Genomic DNA, 16,987 nt, shown 5'->3' on the forward strand with positions numbered 1-16,987 from the left:
GGTATTTTGGTTTAGTTCTCCTCTTAGTTAATCTACTAACCCAAAATCGCGCGCCCGCTGTACTCTAAATTGACTGAATAAATTTTCAGAGCAATTTTATCGTAACAGAAGGTCGCAAATGCAAGCAATCCTCGACGCCGACCGAAAGCAGTTTTGTTGCGGAGGCTGCAACCGCTGGTACAAATACCTCCACAACCTAAAATCCCACCAGAAATACGAGTGCGGTAAAGAGCCAAAATTTGTGTGCTCGTACGAGGGGTGTACGTTCAGGTCGAAGAAGAAAGGCAACCTCAAGCAGCACATTTTCAACAAACATGGAATCGATTTAATCGGATAACCTGTCATATTTAGCTAGAATAAAGATTGGTAGACCACACGTTGTTTCTTCTTTAGTCCGCTGTCCGTGCCGTGTATTTCAAGGTCTGTTTTTTCAGGCGGTAAACCCTACCGTTGCCCGAATTGCCCCAGATCTTACAAATATCAGCGAAACTTGAGGGCCCACCTGCGGTGCGAGTGCGGGAAAGACCCGCAGTTCTGCTGCGTGTACGAAGGATGCGGGTTTAGGTCGAAGCTGAAGGGCAACCTTATTAAGCACATTAACAACCGACACACGAAACCGTAGCCCTCGACGTGGAGTAACTCGAGATGTTTTCAGGTCTCAAGGGAGGCGATTTCGTCTGCGCGAATTGCCGCCGAAGGTACAAGTACAGTGGGAATCTGCGGGCGCACTTGAAGCAAGGGTGCGGACAGGAGCCCAAGTTCGTCTGCCAGGTGAAAGGGTGTCAGTATAGAGCCAGGGTTAAGAATCTTTTGAAAATACACATTATCAATAAGCATCCAGAAATTGTCGACTATTAGGCTGAATAAAGAGTTCATTGTGAGCGTGTTTTTCTTTGATTGTGGTGGTGTCTGGGTGGGGGTTTGCGAGGTTTGTTGCTCACGAGGTTCGTGTTTTAGGTGAGAGGGCGTACACGTACAGGGCGAGGGACAAGTCAGGATTGACGAACCAGTATTTCTGCACTGATTGCCACCGCTCGTATAAGTATTACAGAAACTTACAGTCGCACCAGAAGCTGGAGTGCGGCAAGGAGGCCAGGTTTAAGTGCTATTTTGCCGGATGTTCGTACAAAGCCAAAATCAAGCGGTATCTGCACATGCATATTTTGAATAAGCACTCGGACAGTCTTCAGAACTTGTAGTGTACTTAAATAAAGCGTAGCGAATCTGTTGTTGTACTTTCTTTTGACGACGTGTTGGCACTTGCGTGTTTACGTAAAGTGTGTTCTTCATAAGTTAGCGAGGAACATTTTCAAATTTTTGAAAATGTTTCGCTTAACTAGTAAGAACTTGATGACTTCTTACTGTATGGTAGAATTTTTCCTGTACAAAAACCCCATGAGTACTTTTAGTCTAAATTTCAACTTTTCTAACCGAAAATCGAAGAAACAATTTAGTTTTCTAAATTGGCTTCATCATCGGTGAGATTTAATTTTCGTGTCTAGTGAAGTGAATTTGTAGATGAAAATAAAAGTCAGTTTATATTATTGACTTATGAAATGTGAATCGTTAAAAGCAAAAAAATTTTTCTACTAATCGCAATCGGACCTCAATTACGTGTCCCTTATTCAATTAATTTATTTTCTATTGGTTTCTTTAACAGAAGCATATTTTAGTTAGCATTATATTAATTTCCGTACTCGTGCCGACCAGTCGAATTTTATCACTTTGATCGTGTTTATTTGTATTTTGTGAATTTTGAAAAATGTGTCAGTTTTTCGATTGTACAATTTTTCAATTATTCCATTATTCGATTTTTAGTTTTGCGTTTTTTATTTTGCAATTTTTGGATTTTTGACTTTTCCAATTTTTAATTTTGCAACTTTCGAATTTTTGAAAATTTCGTTTCTTTAGTTTATCGTTTCTTGAATTTTTCAATATGCAATTTTTGGACTTTCCAGTTTTTCGATTTTATAATTTTTAGATTTTAATTATTCGATTTATCAACTTTTGAATTTTTCAAATTTTCGATTATTGTTGGGTAGGTTATTTTTTGTTTTTTCAATTTTTCGATTTTTCAGTTCCTTGGTTTTTACTTTTTCGATTTTTCAGTTCTGTTCCCCAATTCTTTCAACTCGCATTTTTCTGATTTTACAATTTTTCGATTTTATAAAGTTTTGAAATTTCAATTTTTCGATTTTTTAATCATTCCATTTTTCAATTTATTAGTTTTTGATTTTAGTTCCCAATTTTTCAATTTCAAGTTTTTAAATTTTTCAAATTTTGAAGAGTTCCATTTTCGATTTTTATTTTGTAGTTTTTTTTCAACTTCAAGTTTAAACGTTTTTCATTCTTCATCTTTTGAATGTTTCAATTTTTTGATTTTTTAATTTTTGGATGTTTTAATTTCGTTTTTTAAATTTTTCGGATTTTTGGTTTCTTGATTTTTGCTTTTTTGATTGTTGGATTTTTGGATTTGCAATTTTTATATTTGCAATTTTTAAGTTTTTAATTCAAATATTTTCACTGTCGCAATTTTCAATTTTTCATTTTGTCAGTTTTTCAATTTGCAATTTTTCCAATTTAAAATTTTTCAACTTTTGAATGTTTTCAATTTTTCGTTTATTAAATTTTTCGATTTACAATTTTGGACTTCACGGTTTTTCGATTTTATAATTTTTAAATATTTTAATTTCTCAATTTTTCAACTTTTGAATTTTTCGATTTTTCGATTATTGACTAGGGAATTTTTTGTTTTTTCAATTTTTTTATTTTTCAGTTTCTTGGTTTTTACTTTTTCGGTTTTACACTTTTTTGCTTTACAATTTTTCAAGTTTTCAATTTAAAATTTTCCGATTTGCAATTTTTCGATTTTATAATTTTTTTATAGTATAATTTTTTAATTTATTCCATGTACCAGTTTTTTAGTTTTTTGATTGCAAGGTTTTAATTAACTTTTTCAATTTTCCGATCTTCAGTTCAAGTTTTTTTTTAATTTTTTTAAATTTTACGATTTTTGAATTACTACATTTTTCGATTTTTATTTTGTAATTTTTTCGACTTCAAGTTTTAAATTTTTTGATTTTTCAACCTTTGAATGATTCAGTTTTGCAATTTTCGAATTTTTCAGTTCCTTGGTTTTTAGTTTTTCGATTTTTCAGTTTTCCATTTAGTAAAATTTTAAATTTGCAGTTTTTCGATTTTATAAATTTTTGGTATTAGAATTTTTCATTCCATTTTTCATTTTTTAATTTTTTTGATTCCTATTTCGCAATTTTTCAATTAATTTCAAGTTTTTAAATTTTTCAATTTTTCGATCTTCAAAGTTTTAGATTTTTTTTTAATTTTTGATTTTTTAATTTTTATGCATTTTGTTATATTTTATTTCTTCTTTCTTCCAAATTCATAATTTTCCGATTTTCTGATTTGTCAGTTACTCTATTTTTCGATCTTTTAGTTTTTCGATTTTTATTTTGCATTTTTTTGATTTGCAATTTTCGAATTTTGAATTTGAAATATTTTGAGTTTTCAACTTTTGAATTTTTAGATTTTTCAGTTCCTTGGTTTTTACTTTTTCGATTTTTCAATTTTCGATTTCATAAATCTTTCAATTTGCAGTTTTTCGATTTTATAAATTTTTCATATTTGAATTTTCCCATTTTTCAATTTCTTATTTTTATGATTTATATTTCGCAATTTTTCAATTTTAAGTTTTTAAATTTTTCAATTTTTCGATCTTCAAAGTTTTTTTGATTTTTTTTTATTTTTCGATTTTTATTTTGCAATTTTTCAGCGTCAAGTTTTAAATTTTTTGATTTTTTTACATAACGTTTCAGTTCGATTTTTTAATTTTTGTAATTTTTTTTTTATATTTTATTTCTTCGTTATTTCAAATTTATAATTTTCCAATTTTATGATTGTCATATTATTTTTCGATTTTTATTTGGCATTTTTTTGATTTGCGATTTTCGAATTTTAAGTTTGAAATATTTTGAGTTTTCAACTTTTGAATTTTTCGGCTTTTCAGTTCCTTGGTTTGTACTTTTTCGTAAAATTTGCAGTTTTCCGATTTTTCAATCATTCAATTTTTCAATTTTTTAATTTTTCGGTCTTCAAAGTTTTAGACTTTTTTTTAATTTTTCGATTTCTATTTTGCAACTTTTTTTATTTGCAATTTTTCAACGTTTTAATTTTTTGATTTTTGTATTTTTTATATTTTATTTCTCCCTTTGTTCAATTTTATAATTTTCTGATTTTATGATTTGTCAGTTGTTCTATTTTTCGATTTTTTAGGTTTTCTATTTTTATTTTGCACTTTTTTGACTTGCAATTTTCGAATTTTAAGTTTTAAGTATTTTCAGTTTTCAACTTTTGAATTTTTCCAATTTTCAATTATTGGTTAGGTTATTTTTTGTTATTTGAATTTTTCGATTTTTCAATTGTCCATTTCGTAAATCTTTCAATTTGCAGTTTTTCCATTTTATAAATTTTTGATATTTGAATTTTCCGATTTTTTAATCATTCCATTTTTCAATTTTTTATTTTATTTAGTTTTAATTCGCAATTTTTCAATTTCAAGTTTTTAAATTTTTCAATTTTCCGATCTTCAAATTTTTAGATTTTATTTTTCTTAGTTTTTCGATTTTTATTTTGCAAATTTATGTATTTGCAATTTTTCAACGTCAGGTTTTAAATTTTTTGATTTGTCAACTTTTGAACGTTTCATTTTTTCTATTTTTTAATTTTTGTAGATTTTTTGATATTTTATTTTTTCGTTTTTTCAATTTTACAATTTTCCGATTTAATGATTTGCCAGTTATTCTATTTTTCGATCTTTCAATTTTTCGATTTTTATTTTGCAATTTTAAAATTTTGAGTAACTTGAATTTTCGTCTTGAATTTTAAATTTTTTGATTTTTTAATGTCTTAATTTTTCGATTTGTCAGTTTTTGTTTTTTTTTTAAACCATTTTTCAATTTTTTAGTTTTTTGATTTTTATTTTGCGATGTTTTGATTTTCAATTTTTTTATTGTAAATTTAAAAATTTGAATTTTCCATTTTAAATTTTAAAATTTTTTGATTTTTCAATTATTCGATATCACATTTTTAAAATTCTCATTTTTTCGATTTTTCTATTTTAAAATTATTTAATAATTCCATTTCCAATCTTTTAATTTTTCCATTTTCATCTTGCAAATTTTTGATTTACAATTTTTCAATTTTAAGTTGTAAATTTTTAGATTTTCAATTTTTGGGTATTTTAATATTTCGTTTAGTCGATTTTTCAGTTTCTTGATTTTTACTCTTTCGATTTTTCAGTTTTACGATTTACTTGTTTTCAGTTTGTCAATTTTATAAATTTTTTAACAAAAAGGACAAATATATTCAAACTAATATTTTGGAATATTTGCAGGTTCTTTTTCAGTCTTGTTTTTTTCGAAAAAATGGAAAATCGATAAATCGAAAATTCAAAAATCGAAAAATTAAAAAATCTCAAATTCGAAAAACAGAAAAATCCGAAAACTGAATAAACGACAAATTGTGAAATCGAACAAGGGCAAGCCGAATAATTGAAAAAGCGAGATAGTGAAACTGAAAAGCCCACAAAATGAAAAATCGAAAATTAAAAAATTCGAAAGTTAAATAAATGGAAAAATTGAAAACTCAGGAAATTTTAAATGAAAAATAGCAAAATGGAACACTTGAAAAGTTGAACAATTAAAAATCAAGAAACTGAGAAATCCAGAAATTGAAAAAATGAAAATTCAAAAATTCACAATGTGAAAAATGCCCAAAAATAAAGACGATGTGACTGATCAACACGAGTGCGCAAATTAACGTATGCTGTTTCAGGCCAAGATGACGACGACTTAACCCCATTTGTCTGTCTTAAATGTAACCACTCGTTCAGATGGAAACGGGGCTTAAAAGCCCACCAGAAATACATATGTGGCCAAAAACCGCAATTTTTCTGCCCAGTTGGAGGGTGTCCCTACAAGACTAAAGTAAAAAGCGCCATCAAAAAGCACATCAATCACCGTCATTCCAGTTCGTAGGGTAAGTCGCCAATAAATTCCATCCAATTCTTCTCTGACACTTCCGATTTCTAATTTTTTTTGTTTTAGAAAATCGCTGCACCACCGAAAATGATTATGTGTAACAAAACTGTTAAATAAATTCTTTCATTGTTGTTGTCGTTAGTTTCATTTTTATTTAACCTTCTTGTAACGTATACACGTTTCAGGCTACTATACTCTCCCCTACAATCTCAACGCGCACGTGTGCCCTAACTGTAACCGCACGTATAGATGGAGGCGAGGACTAAAGCAGCACCAGCGGTACGAATGTGGGAAAGAACCCCAGTTCGTTTGTCCCATACAAGAATGCAGCTACCGCGCCAAAGTCAAAGGAAACATCAAGCAACACATGAACAAGAAACATCAAGGCTATGTTTGTCCCTATTGATACCATGTACCACTTTACCAAATAAATTTTCTGACGTTCAACGTGTTTAAATTAATCGTGGCGGTGCGATCAACCCAACTAATTCTCTTCTTTTAGCCCAGAGACACCCATGCGACGTCTGCCATCGCAGCTACCGCTGGAAACGCGGCTTGTACCAGCACAAGCGGTACCAGTGTGGGAAAGAACCGACCTTTGCGTGCCCAGTAGATGGGTGCGGTTATAGAGCCAGTATTAAAGGCAACTTGAAGAGCCACTTGCATTTTAAACACGACGTGGTCTGTGCCGAGTTGTAACAATATTGTTTTTCCCAAAATCGACGAAGTTGTATTTTAAACAATAAAATTTCAAATTGTACATGAGCTTTTTTTTGTGTTGTCTGTGGTAGAGTTTTGACTCATTTTTAACGATGCTTCGTTCCAGGACTGTTTGAGTGCTCCACTTGTAAAAGACGGTACTCTTATCGCAAAGGGTTAGCACAACACCAGAGGTACGAATGTGGGGTGGAGCCTCAGTTCGAGTGCGAAGTTCCCGGGTGTCGCTTCAGGTGTAAGAGAAGGTCGTACTTGAAATTTCACAAAGCCTCCAAACATAAATATTTGTAAAATAAATGGTTTATTGGAGATTTGTGTTTTTTTTGTATATTGTAAATGTCTGTTCCAGTCATACAATGTCGGATTGTAAGTAAGTAATGCCGGTTCTAGCTCACTCATGTGAGCCAGAAGCCCCACTATCTAACAACTTGGTTGTAGATTTCCAGTGTTGGACGCTACAGATGCAAACAAGGTTTGGTATAACACCTGAGGAACTTTAAATGTGAAGCCCTGGGCTGCAACTACCGGTCTAAGCGAAAATCGGTACTGAATCGCCCATGGTCCACAGACATGGCATTCCTTTTAAAAAATAAATTATTAAAATCATTTCGTTGTTTATGTCGCTCTTAACACACACACACACAGGTTCAACTCGACCAAACCTAAATCAGCTTGTAGTGGTTAATGCACGATGCCAACCGACAACTGTATGAATCGTAATTGTTTACACTGTGATAATTGGCGTGAAATAAACCCGTTTTTGTTTCTAGGACTATTTGAGTGTAACTCGTGCCAAAAAACCTATAAGTACAAAAGCGGCTTGACGCGACACTTATTGTACGAGTGTGGTCAGACGAAGATCTTTGAATGCCAGACTTGCGGCAAACGCTATAAGTACAAAGGCGGACTGAACCAGCACTTGAAGTACGAATGTGGAAAGGAGCCACAGTTCAGTTGCCAGCACGACGAGTGCACTTTCAGCACCCACAGAAGAGAAAATCTAAAAACGCACTATTTTAGAAAACACCATGTAATTTTGCAGAAGTAGTTGTACCTAAAAACTAATAAAGCGTTCGATGTCTGATAATCCGCTGCCTTGAAGCTTTACTGTTTGATTTTGTGAGTGACCAGAAGCCCCACTACATAATTTCACGTTCGGGCGACTTGTTTTTCATGTTTCATCGCTCTGTCGTTAATTATGGTCGTCTTTTTTAGATCGTTATATATGTGCTAAATGTAATCGCATGTACAAGTACAAGTCTGGCCTTAGCCAGCACTTACGGTACGAGTGCGGACAAGAACCTCGCTTTCGTTGCCCGGGGCCGAACTGCGGTTACAAATCCTACAAGAAAGGAAACGTAAAAATTCATATAGCCAGTCAGCACAAAAACTCCAAACACCTGTAAAGCTTAACCCAAATTTTGGATTTTCGTTTTCTGAGATGACTGTTTGCAGGGTCGACGTTTTTCTGCGAAAATTGTAGCCGCAGATACAAGTACAAGTCTGGTCTGTACGCACACGTGAAGTACGAGTGTGAAAAGAAGCCTCGGTTTGAGTGTCCGGTGGAGAGGTGTGGTTACCGGTCCAAGGTGAAGTCCAATGTTAATAGACACATAAGAATTAAGCACAAATAAAGTGATTCCGTAATGACGCTCTTTGAATTTAGTTTTATAAACGAATTTAGATTACGTGACCTGTTTTGCTATGTCTGGAATTTTAGTCAGCGTTTTCTTTTAGGACCGAGGTTTTCGTGCGATACGTGTGGCAGACGGTACCGGGGTATGAACGGCCTGCACCAGCACCAGAAGTACGAGTGCCAGAAGGAGCCCACGTTCGTGTGCCCGCAAAGCGGCTGCTGCTTCAAGTTCAAGTTAAAGTCGAACTTGACGCGCCACTTGAGAAACAAACACAATTATAAACCGGTGTAAAACGAACGTGAATGAGCTAGAACCCCCACGATATACCTATCAATAAAGTTCCTACTTACTTGGTGTTTTTTTTACTGAAAACGAAGTAGTGGCTTTTGTTACGTCGATTGTTTTGGTTTTAGAGAAAAAGTACTGTTGTGAAGTTTGCGGGCGCAGATACAAGGGCCGGAATGGGCTATCGCAGCACCGAAACTACCAGTGCCAGAAGGAGCCCCAGTTTCACTGCCCCGAAGCTGGGTGTTTCTATAAGGCGAAAATCAGGTCGTGCTTGAAGCGCCACCTGATCTCTATCCACAATCGGATAACGTTCAAACCGGATTCGTTGTAGAAAACTGGTGCCCGAGTTAAACATTTTTTAAAACTTTGTATTGCACTAAATAAAATAAACGACTAAAAGTAAATTTGTAATTTGTTTTGTAACAATGTACCACGGTACCGCTTTTGTGTCCTACTCAAACGGTCACTCTTTTGTAGGTTATTTCAGATGCGACCAGTGTTTGTCTCGCTGTTACAAAAACAAGAAATCGCTGCTGCGGCATCAACGCTACGAGTGCCACAAGGACCCGACCTTCAGTTGTCCCTACTGCGCCCACAAGGCGAAATACCGGAATAATTTATTCTCGCACATCCGTCAAAGACACCGAGATGTAGTTTGCACCAGTGGATTTCTTGAATAAATTTTTTTCCAAAGAAACGTGTTAATTGTGAATTGTGTTGTCTTAAAATGTGTCGATTGACTTAGTTTTAATTTGTTCTAATTGCAGCATTTTCAGGTGAAAGATCCTATAAGTGTGACGTTTGCGGCAAGCGTTACAGCCGAGAATGCGCCCTCAAACAACACAAACAGCACGAATGTGGCGCTAGTCACATCGCTTGTCACTTCCCGGGGTGTTACTTTAAAACCCACTTTAAAGGCTACTTGAGGAGGCACCTGAACACGAAACACTTGGTTAAATAAATCGTTGCGACACTGTCGGTGTTTTATTTAGTTAACACACTCTGTACAGCTAATCGGGCAGTCGACTTCTCTCACTCTGCCTCTTTCAGGTGTTAAAACATACGCTTGTGATGTTTGCGGGAAGAGTTATGTGTGGAGACGCGGCTTAGGGCAGCACCAGAAGTACCAGTGCGGCAAGGAGCCCCAATTTGAGTGTAATATGCGAGGGTGTAGGTTTAAGACGCATCTCAAGGGCAATTTGAAGCAACACTTAATAAATAAGCATAAGTTTTGTAAAGCCGATTTTCTATACGGTACCATGTAGACCACTGGACAATAAAGCTATGCACTCAAGACTCTCCTTTATTCAGCTGAAAGAGCACCGTTCTGACTTTTGCTTATTTCAGATGGTAAAATGTATGCTTGTGATACGTGTGGGAAAAGGTATGTGTGGCGATGTGGGTTAGGACAGCACAAGAAGTACCAGTGCGGGAAAGAGCCGCAGTTTGAGTGCAATATGAGAGGCTGCAGGTTCAGGACGCACCTCAAAGGCAACCTCAAGCAACACCTCATCAACAAACACAAGTTTTCCAAAAATGACTTTGTATTGGGCACCATGTAACTGAATAAAGCCGTTTAAAAGTCAAGCGTTTCTTTTCATTGCGCGCTTGTCCGCCCGACTCAATACTGACTGTGCTCTGTTTCAGATGTTAAAACGGAAATGGACGTTAAAACGGACCTTAAAATGTTCGGGTGCGCGTTTTGCGGAAAGAGGTACGTCTGGAGGTGCGGGCTGTTGCAGCACCAGAAGTTCGAGTGCGGGAAAGAACCGCAGTTCGTGTGCAATCTGTGGGGGTGCACGTTTCGCACCCACCTCAAAGGCAACTTGAAACGACACATCAAAAACAAACACAAAATTCTGGATGTGATCATCTCATAGCGAAGTGTGGCTTAGGTTCATTAGTGCGACTAATATTGCTTTTGTATTGGTACTTGTAACTACTGACGAAATAAATCAGCTTGAAAACGACTTTGTTTTTAATGCACGACCGGGGCTCGACTCGATGATGACAGTGTCCTGTTTCAGATTACAGGATGTTCGGGTGTGATTGGTGCGGGAAAAGGTACGTCTGGAGATGTGGTTTGTGGCAGCACCAGCGGTACGAGTGCGGGAAAGAACCCCAATTCGCGTGCAACTTGCTAGGATGTAACTTTCGAACCCACTTAAAGGGCAACTTGAAACGTCACATCAAAAACAAGCACAAAATCGCCGAGGTGTTTTTCTCGTAGCGAGTGTATTCTGTAACCCCCAATAAACGTAATTTTCAAGCAGACTCGACTTTCGGTTTTCCTAAAATCACGGTTTAGTCCCTCTTAACTCAGGATTTACTAACCGCGCCCTCTGTGGCGATCTTTTATCCAAGCTCACGTCTTTTTCACTTGTAGATCGTCCTCATGGTTGTCCGAAATGCGGTCGCGTCTACCGACTAAGTAGCTCTCTGCGAAGACACCTCCGCTACGAGTGCCAGAAAGAGCCGTCCTTTAAATGCCATCAGTGCGAATACAAAGCTAAACAAAAAGTCAATCTTGTAGCACACATACACGCCAGACACTCTAAATAAACCCGCTCGAGTGATTTTTGCCTGTTGTCCCCCTGTCGTGCAAGCCTCCCTAACGACACTCGTTTTAGGTGGTCCCTTCAACTGCTTGACTTGCGGCCGGGTGTACAAAGCGAAACGATCGCTTTGGAGGCACCAGAAGTACGAATGCCAGAAAGAGCCGGCCTTTAAGTGCCCCGTTTGCCCGTACAGGGCCAAGCAGAAGAGCACGGTGGTGGGGCACATGATGAGCAAGCACCACTTCCTCCACCAGCTCAAGCACGAGTCGTACGACAGCGTCATGGTCGCGAAAAAGTAGCTGTAGTCTGTATTTCAATAAAAGCGAAGACACAAGCAGATGTTTTTTTTCCCGAGGGTGTCAGAGGGTGTCAAGACGAAGACGAAACACCTGTTTTCGGGCACATTTTTTTAATTTGTAGCTTTTGTTGTTTTGTTTTTGTTGGTATAGTGACTTTTTGGTTATAGGTGGATTTTACGGGTGTGACGTTTGTGGCAAAAAGTACCGGCATTGCGCATCGTTGTACCGACACAGAAAGTTGGAGTGTCAGAACGAGTTCAAACCGTTTCACTGCGACTACTGCGCGTGTCAGTTTAAGAGGAAGGACCACTTGAAGCGACACGTTGACAGTAAACACCTCGATCGACTAGTGAATAAAATTTAAAACGGCTTTCGATTTTTGTAAAACCTAATTTAATAAAGCCAACGTTTCACGTTTGTGTTGAGTTTTTTGGTCTGGGTTTTTTTCGTTTCGTTTGACCATTATCGCTTTTTTTAGTTTGCGTCGTGGTACTCAGTTAAATTTACTTTATGTTGTAGATGTCGCTCCTTTTCGTTGCGAGGTTTGTGGCAGAGGGTACCGACATTTTCCGTCCTTGTACCGACACAAAAGATACGAATGTCAGAAAGAAGCCAAGTTCTGGTGCTCTTATTGCCCCTACAAATCCAAACAAAAAACCAACATTAAGCAACACATTATAAAGAGACATCCAGGGTGCCACTGTAACTATTGATTGTTTGAATAAAATTGAGTATTTTTAGTTCGGGTCGTGTGCATTTTTCTTTTTTTAGGTTTAGTAGTACTTCGTACGACTAGCGTGTATTTGACCCTTTTTTTTTCAGGCTATTGTTGTACTATATGTGGAAAGTCATACAAACTGAAACGGTCTGTATGGAGACACACCAAATACGAGTGTCAAAACCCGCCCGCTTTTCAGTGCTTCGTGTGTCCTTATAAAGCTAAATCCAAATCGAGCCTATTGTCCCACTCCAAGCGCAAGCATCCCGAGTAGTTTTGCGGTAATTTTAGATCCGTCCAAGTCACATCACAATCAAAATAACACTCCAAGTCCCGAAATGCAGTTATTTTGATTCGACGCAACTTAGTGTCACAACAATTAACGACGTCTGTTTCAGGTCAACAGTGGCGTTGCGAGTTCTGCTTTAAGTACTACAACAACAAAAAGTCGTTCTGGAAGCACCAAAAGTACTATTGCCAAAGCGACCGTGCGTATCAATGCAATATGTGCTCGTACAGAGCCCAGACGCGCTGGAATCTCAAAATTCATTACGACGCTGTGCATTTGAAAATCCCCAGAAATAAAATTAAACCGTGTTAACCACTAACCCGTCTTTTATTGAATCGCTACGTTGTTTATTTTGTGTATTTTCTAAGTCGCCTTTTTCGATTTTTAGGGGTGCGCATCTTCTGCGGCCTGTGCGGAAAGTCGTACAAACGGAAAAGCGCTTTCAACCACCATAAAAAGTTTTATTGTATGAAAGAGCCGACGTTTCATTGCCAGTTTTGCCAACACAAGTCCAAAACCAAGTGGAATTTGAAAGTGCACATCGACAAGGTCCACCTCAAGTTATGAATCTATTAGATCTGAACCAATCTAATAAAAGGGTTGTGAAATCCGTGCATTCGTGTATTTTTAATAAAGCTCGTTTGATATTAACCTTCTCAGCTTTTAGCTCTCCAACCACCCTCTTTGTAGCGGTTTTTAGAGGTAACTTAGCCATTAACCCTGTGTGTAGACTGACTCTTCCTCTTGTTAGCTCGATCTCATAATATTTTTCTTTTCCAGTAAATACGTACGTCTGCCAAACTTGCGGCAAATCATACATGTATAAAACCAATTTGAACCACCACATCAAGTTCTACTGCCAGAAAGAACCCTCCTTCCCATGTACCCATTGTCCCTATAAGGCCAAAACTAAAGGCAACTTAAAGATCCACTTCAACGGAGTGCACCTGAAGATCAAACGCACCAAGTCGGTGAAAAACGTCAAGTTTGCTGAAGTGTTTCTTACTGAAAATAAATAGTTTCGTAGTAAACGCGTGTTTCTGTTTTTTGTTTTTTCGTCACGACTTACTCTGAACGTGTTTTTTTCCAGGAAAGTACAAGTGCACTCAGTGCGGACGCGGCTACAAGCACCACCCCTCGTTGTGGAAGCACATCCGATACGAGTGCGACAAAGAGCCGACGTTTCAGTGCTCCCTTTGCCCGTACAAAGCTAAAACGAAGGGCAACTTGCAAATCCACGTCAATGGTGTACACTTTAAGATCAAACGACGGAAAAAGTCGCTGTTGTAAATAAAGCTGTTTGTGTGTATTCTCGTCCTTATTTCACCGGGTCGACCTTGATCAGAGTTTGTGTTGTAGGTGCTAACTAACTCTGTTTGTTTTAGTCGACTTGTTCACGTGCGACACGTGCCGGAAACGCTACAAATACAAGCGCTCGCTTGCGGCTCACCTCAAGTACGAGTGCCAAAAAGAACCCACGCTCGCATGCCAGTTCTGTCATTACAAAGGGAAAAAGTTGAAGTGTTTAAAGCTGCACGTTGCACGAATGCACAAAGACTATTTACCGCAATAAACGTAAGCGATTATTGCGGCCCCGCCCACTCCCACTGTGGCTCCGCCCCGAATAATTCCGGCTCTTTCAGGCAAATACAAGTGCGAAGTTTGCGACAAGTGGTACGGCAAATTGATTTCGTTGCAGAAGCACCAGAAGTACGACTGCCAGAAGGAGGCGACGTATAAGTGCCCCATGTGCCCGTTCAAGGCCAAACGCAAGTACAACGTGAAGTTGCACTACAACGGCGTCCACTTGAAGATCCGCAGACCCAAGCGGAAAAAACCCTTCCTGAAAGTGTTTGTGGAGGAAGTTCAATAAATGTTTGTTTGGAAAGTCGGGGTTTTATTTCTTAGCGGGCCGAAGTGGTGCCGATTTTAACTTGATGTGTATAATTTTCAGGGGTTAGATTCAGGTGTCAGACGTGTCAGCGGTCGTATAGTCACAAGGAGTCTCTGCACAAACATTTAAGGTACGAGTGCCAAAAGGAGCCGAGTTTTTTTTGTTACATGTGCCCCTACAGAGCTAAGAGAAAGGAAAACCTGAAAGCTCACATTAACCGGATGCATTTAAAAATCACTAAATTATAACCGAAATTTCAATAAATGCTTTTGTTACTGTTTGTCTCTTTGTGTTGTGTTTTCAGGTACTAAACAGTTGTAGTTGTATTTTTTAACAATCACGTCCCTTTCAGGAGGAAAAAAAACTCTTAAGTGTCCGTTACAAGTACCACACGTACAAAGAAGAGCTCAAGTTGCCTATTTAAGCGTACACAATGTCAATCAGGGTTAATAAATTGTTTGAAAGTACTGGGTACTGTTTTTTTTGGTTGGTTGTTTTCGGGGTACCCGTATTCACTTGAGTTCTTGTTTTTAGGGAAACGCTTCATGTGCGACATTTGCGGCCAGTTTTACAAGTACTCGAGGTCTTTGCGGAAGCACGTCAAATTCCAGTGCCAGAAGGAAGCCACGTTCTGGTGCCAGTGGTGTTCGCACAAAACCAAGCTGAAGGAGAACTTGAAGGCACACTGCATGCGCGTACACAATGTGTTCCCTTTGTTTTGAATAAAGTCAGTTTTTTGTCTTTGGTACTTACTTTTCACCGTTTCACGCTTTCAGATAGCACTTGTCTCCGCCTGGAACCATTTAATAAGTGGTTGATTTTCAGGGACCCACTTCACTTGTGCGACATGTGGCAAGAGCTACAAGTACTTGCGATCTCTGAACAAACACGTGCGCTATGAGTGTCAGAAGGAAGCGACTTTCCACTGTCAGCAGTGTCCATACAAATCTAAACTAAAGCCGAACTTGAAGATTCACTGTATGCGCGTTCACGACTTTGTGCCCTTTTAAATTTTTATCAAAAAACGTGTGTGATCGGGCTACCAACTCGACTAACTGTGTCCTTTCAGGGAACACGTGTACGACGTGCGGCAGGTCGTACAAGTACCAGAGATCCCTCAGCAAACACTTGAAGTACGAGTGTCAAAAGGAAGCGAGCTTTTTCTGCCAGCAGTGTTCCTACAAGACCAAGTTGAAACACAATTTAAAAAGACACTATGTTCGCCACCACAGTGCTATTCCTTTCTGAATAAAGCGTGTTGATTGTTTTGTAGTGCGCACGTGCGACTTTATCCAACTAACGGTTTTCCTTTCAGGAGCGAAACTGCCGTGTCCGAACTGCGGCAAGTTCTACAAGTACCAAAGGTCCCTCAGCAAGCACTTGAAGTACGAGTGCCAGAAAGAGGCGACGATGTGTTGCGAAAAGTGCGACGCGAAATTTAAGAGAAAAGACAACTTGGTGCGACACGTGCAGCGCAGGCACTTGTAAATGTCGTCTGTGTTCAAGAAATGTGATTAACGAGGACCTTCGGTCCTCGATTTCGTATATTTTCTCAAACTTTGATGTTATAGCCAAAGATTGTTGTTGTAATGGACGCTCTATACTGTCGAAATAAATCTTTCTATCGCATTACGTACCTAGATGATTTCGCACTATTTTCATACTAATATTGCGCTTGCGCTGGTTACTCAAGAAAATTAACTGTTGGCATTTTAGGTCGTTTTTCTTGCCCCACTTGCAACAACAACTATAAGTATGTAACTTCGTTGAGAAGGCACATTAGGTACGAGTGTCAGCTCGACCCGTCTTTTTCCTGCGCGCACTGCTCGTACCGAGCAAAGTTGAAGGAAAACCTGACGAAACACATTCGGAAGCGGCACCCAAAAATGTAACACTTGCTATATTTTAACAAAATAAAGTTGTCTTGTTTTTCGTTAGTCTTGTTTTCCTCTCTCGTCCTTCTAGTTCCACTGTTTTACTTTTGCTTTTTTTCAGGAAAATTTATTTGCCAGACTTGTGGCCGTCATTACAAGTACAGGCGATCTCTGCTGCACCACATTAAGTTTGAGTGCCTCAAAGAGCCCAGTTTTGCCTGCACCTTTTGCACATACAAATCCAAAACAAAGGGAAACTTGAAAATTCACGTCGACAAGGTGCACTTGAAAATACGCAGATACAAATGAGACGTTGTAACACTTGAATTGGCTAAAAATAAAAACTCTTGCAATTTATTTATACGAATTGTGTTTTTGTGTTATTAACACACTTGATTCTTTATCTTGGTAAATTAACTCTTGAATTTTTAGCACCCTTTGAATGCACGACCTGCCGCAGGCGGTACAAGTACAAAAAGAACCTCAACTACCACGTCAAACACATGTGTCAAAAAGAACCCATGTTCGCGTGCACGTTGTGCGCGTACAAATCGAAAACCAAAGGGAACTTGAAAATTCACGTCCGCAAGGTCCACTTGAAAATCAAGACCAACAAATGAGTTGTTAAAGACCTGTGACCCAATAATAAAGATTTGT

At 37.7% G+C, this 16,987-nt stretch overlaps 1 protein-coding gene across 10 annotated transcripts in view; it reads left to right on the forward strand.

Annotated features, from left to right (window-relative positions):
• Lola (longitudinals lacking) overlaps positions 1–16,987 on the forward strand; it is a 63,507-nt gene that overhangs the window by 44,115 nt on the left and 2,405 nt on the right. The window contains exon 5 of one of the 10 annotated variants that reach the window (XM_064059081.1): positions 958–1,225. The exons of 2 other annotated variants lie outside the window; for them this stretch is intronic. In XM_064059081.1, the coding sequence (XP_063915151.1) occupies positions 958–1,199 (242 nt within the window). In that variant the 3' untranslated portion in view covers positions 1,200–1,225. Of the gene's footprint in view, positions 1–89; positions 377–957; positions 1,226–5,850; positions 6,188–10,045; positions 10,286–10,345; positions 10,594–12,074; positions 12,304–13,342; positions 13,594–14,990; positions 15,198–16,987 lie in introns of those variants that run through there. 7 more of the 10 variants (XM_064059078.1, XM_064059116.1, XM_064059085.1 and 4 more) reach the window with 7 other exon arrangements.

The sequence above is a fragment of the Zophobas morio genome, unplaced genomic scaffold (assembly GCF_036711695.1).
Source record: "Zophobas morio isolate AGI-343-1 ecotype UQ-CSIRO unplaced genomic scaffold, CSIRO_AGI_Zmor_V1 ptg000020l, whole genome shotgun sequence".
Classification (NCBI taxonomy): domain Eukaryota; kingdom Metazoa; phylum Arthropoda; class Insecta; order Coleoptera; family Tenebrionidae; genus Zophobas; species Zophobas morio.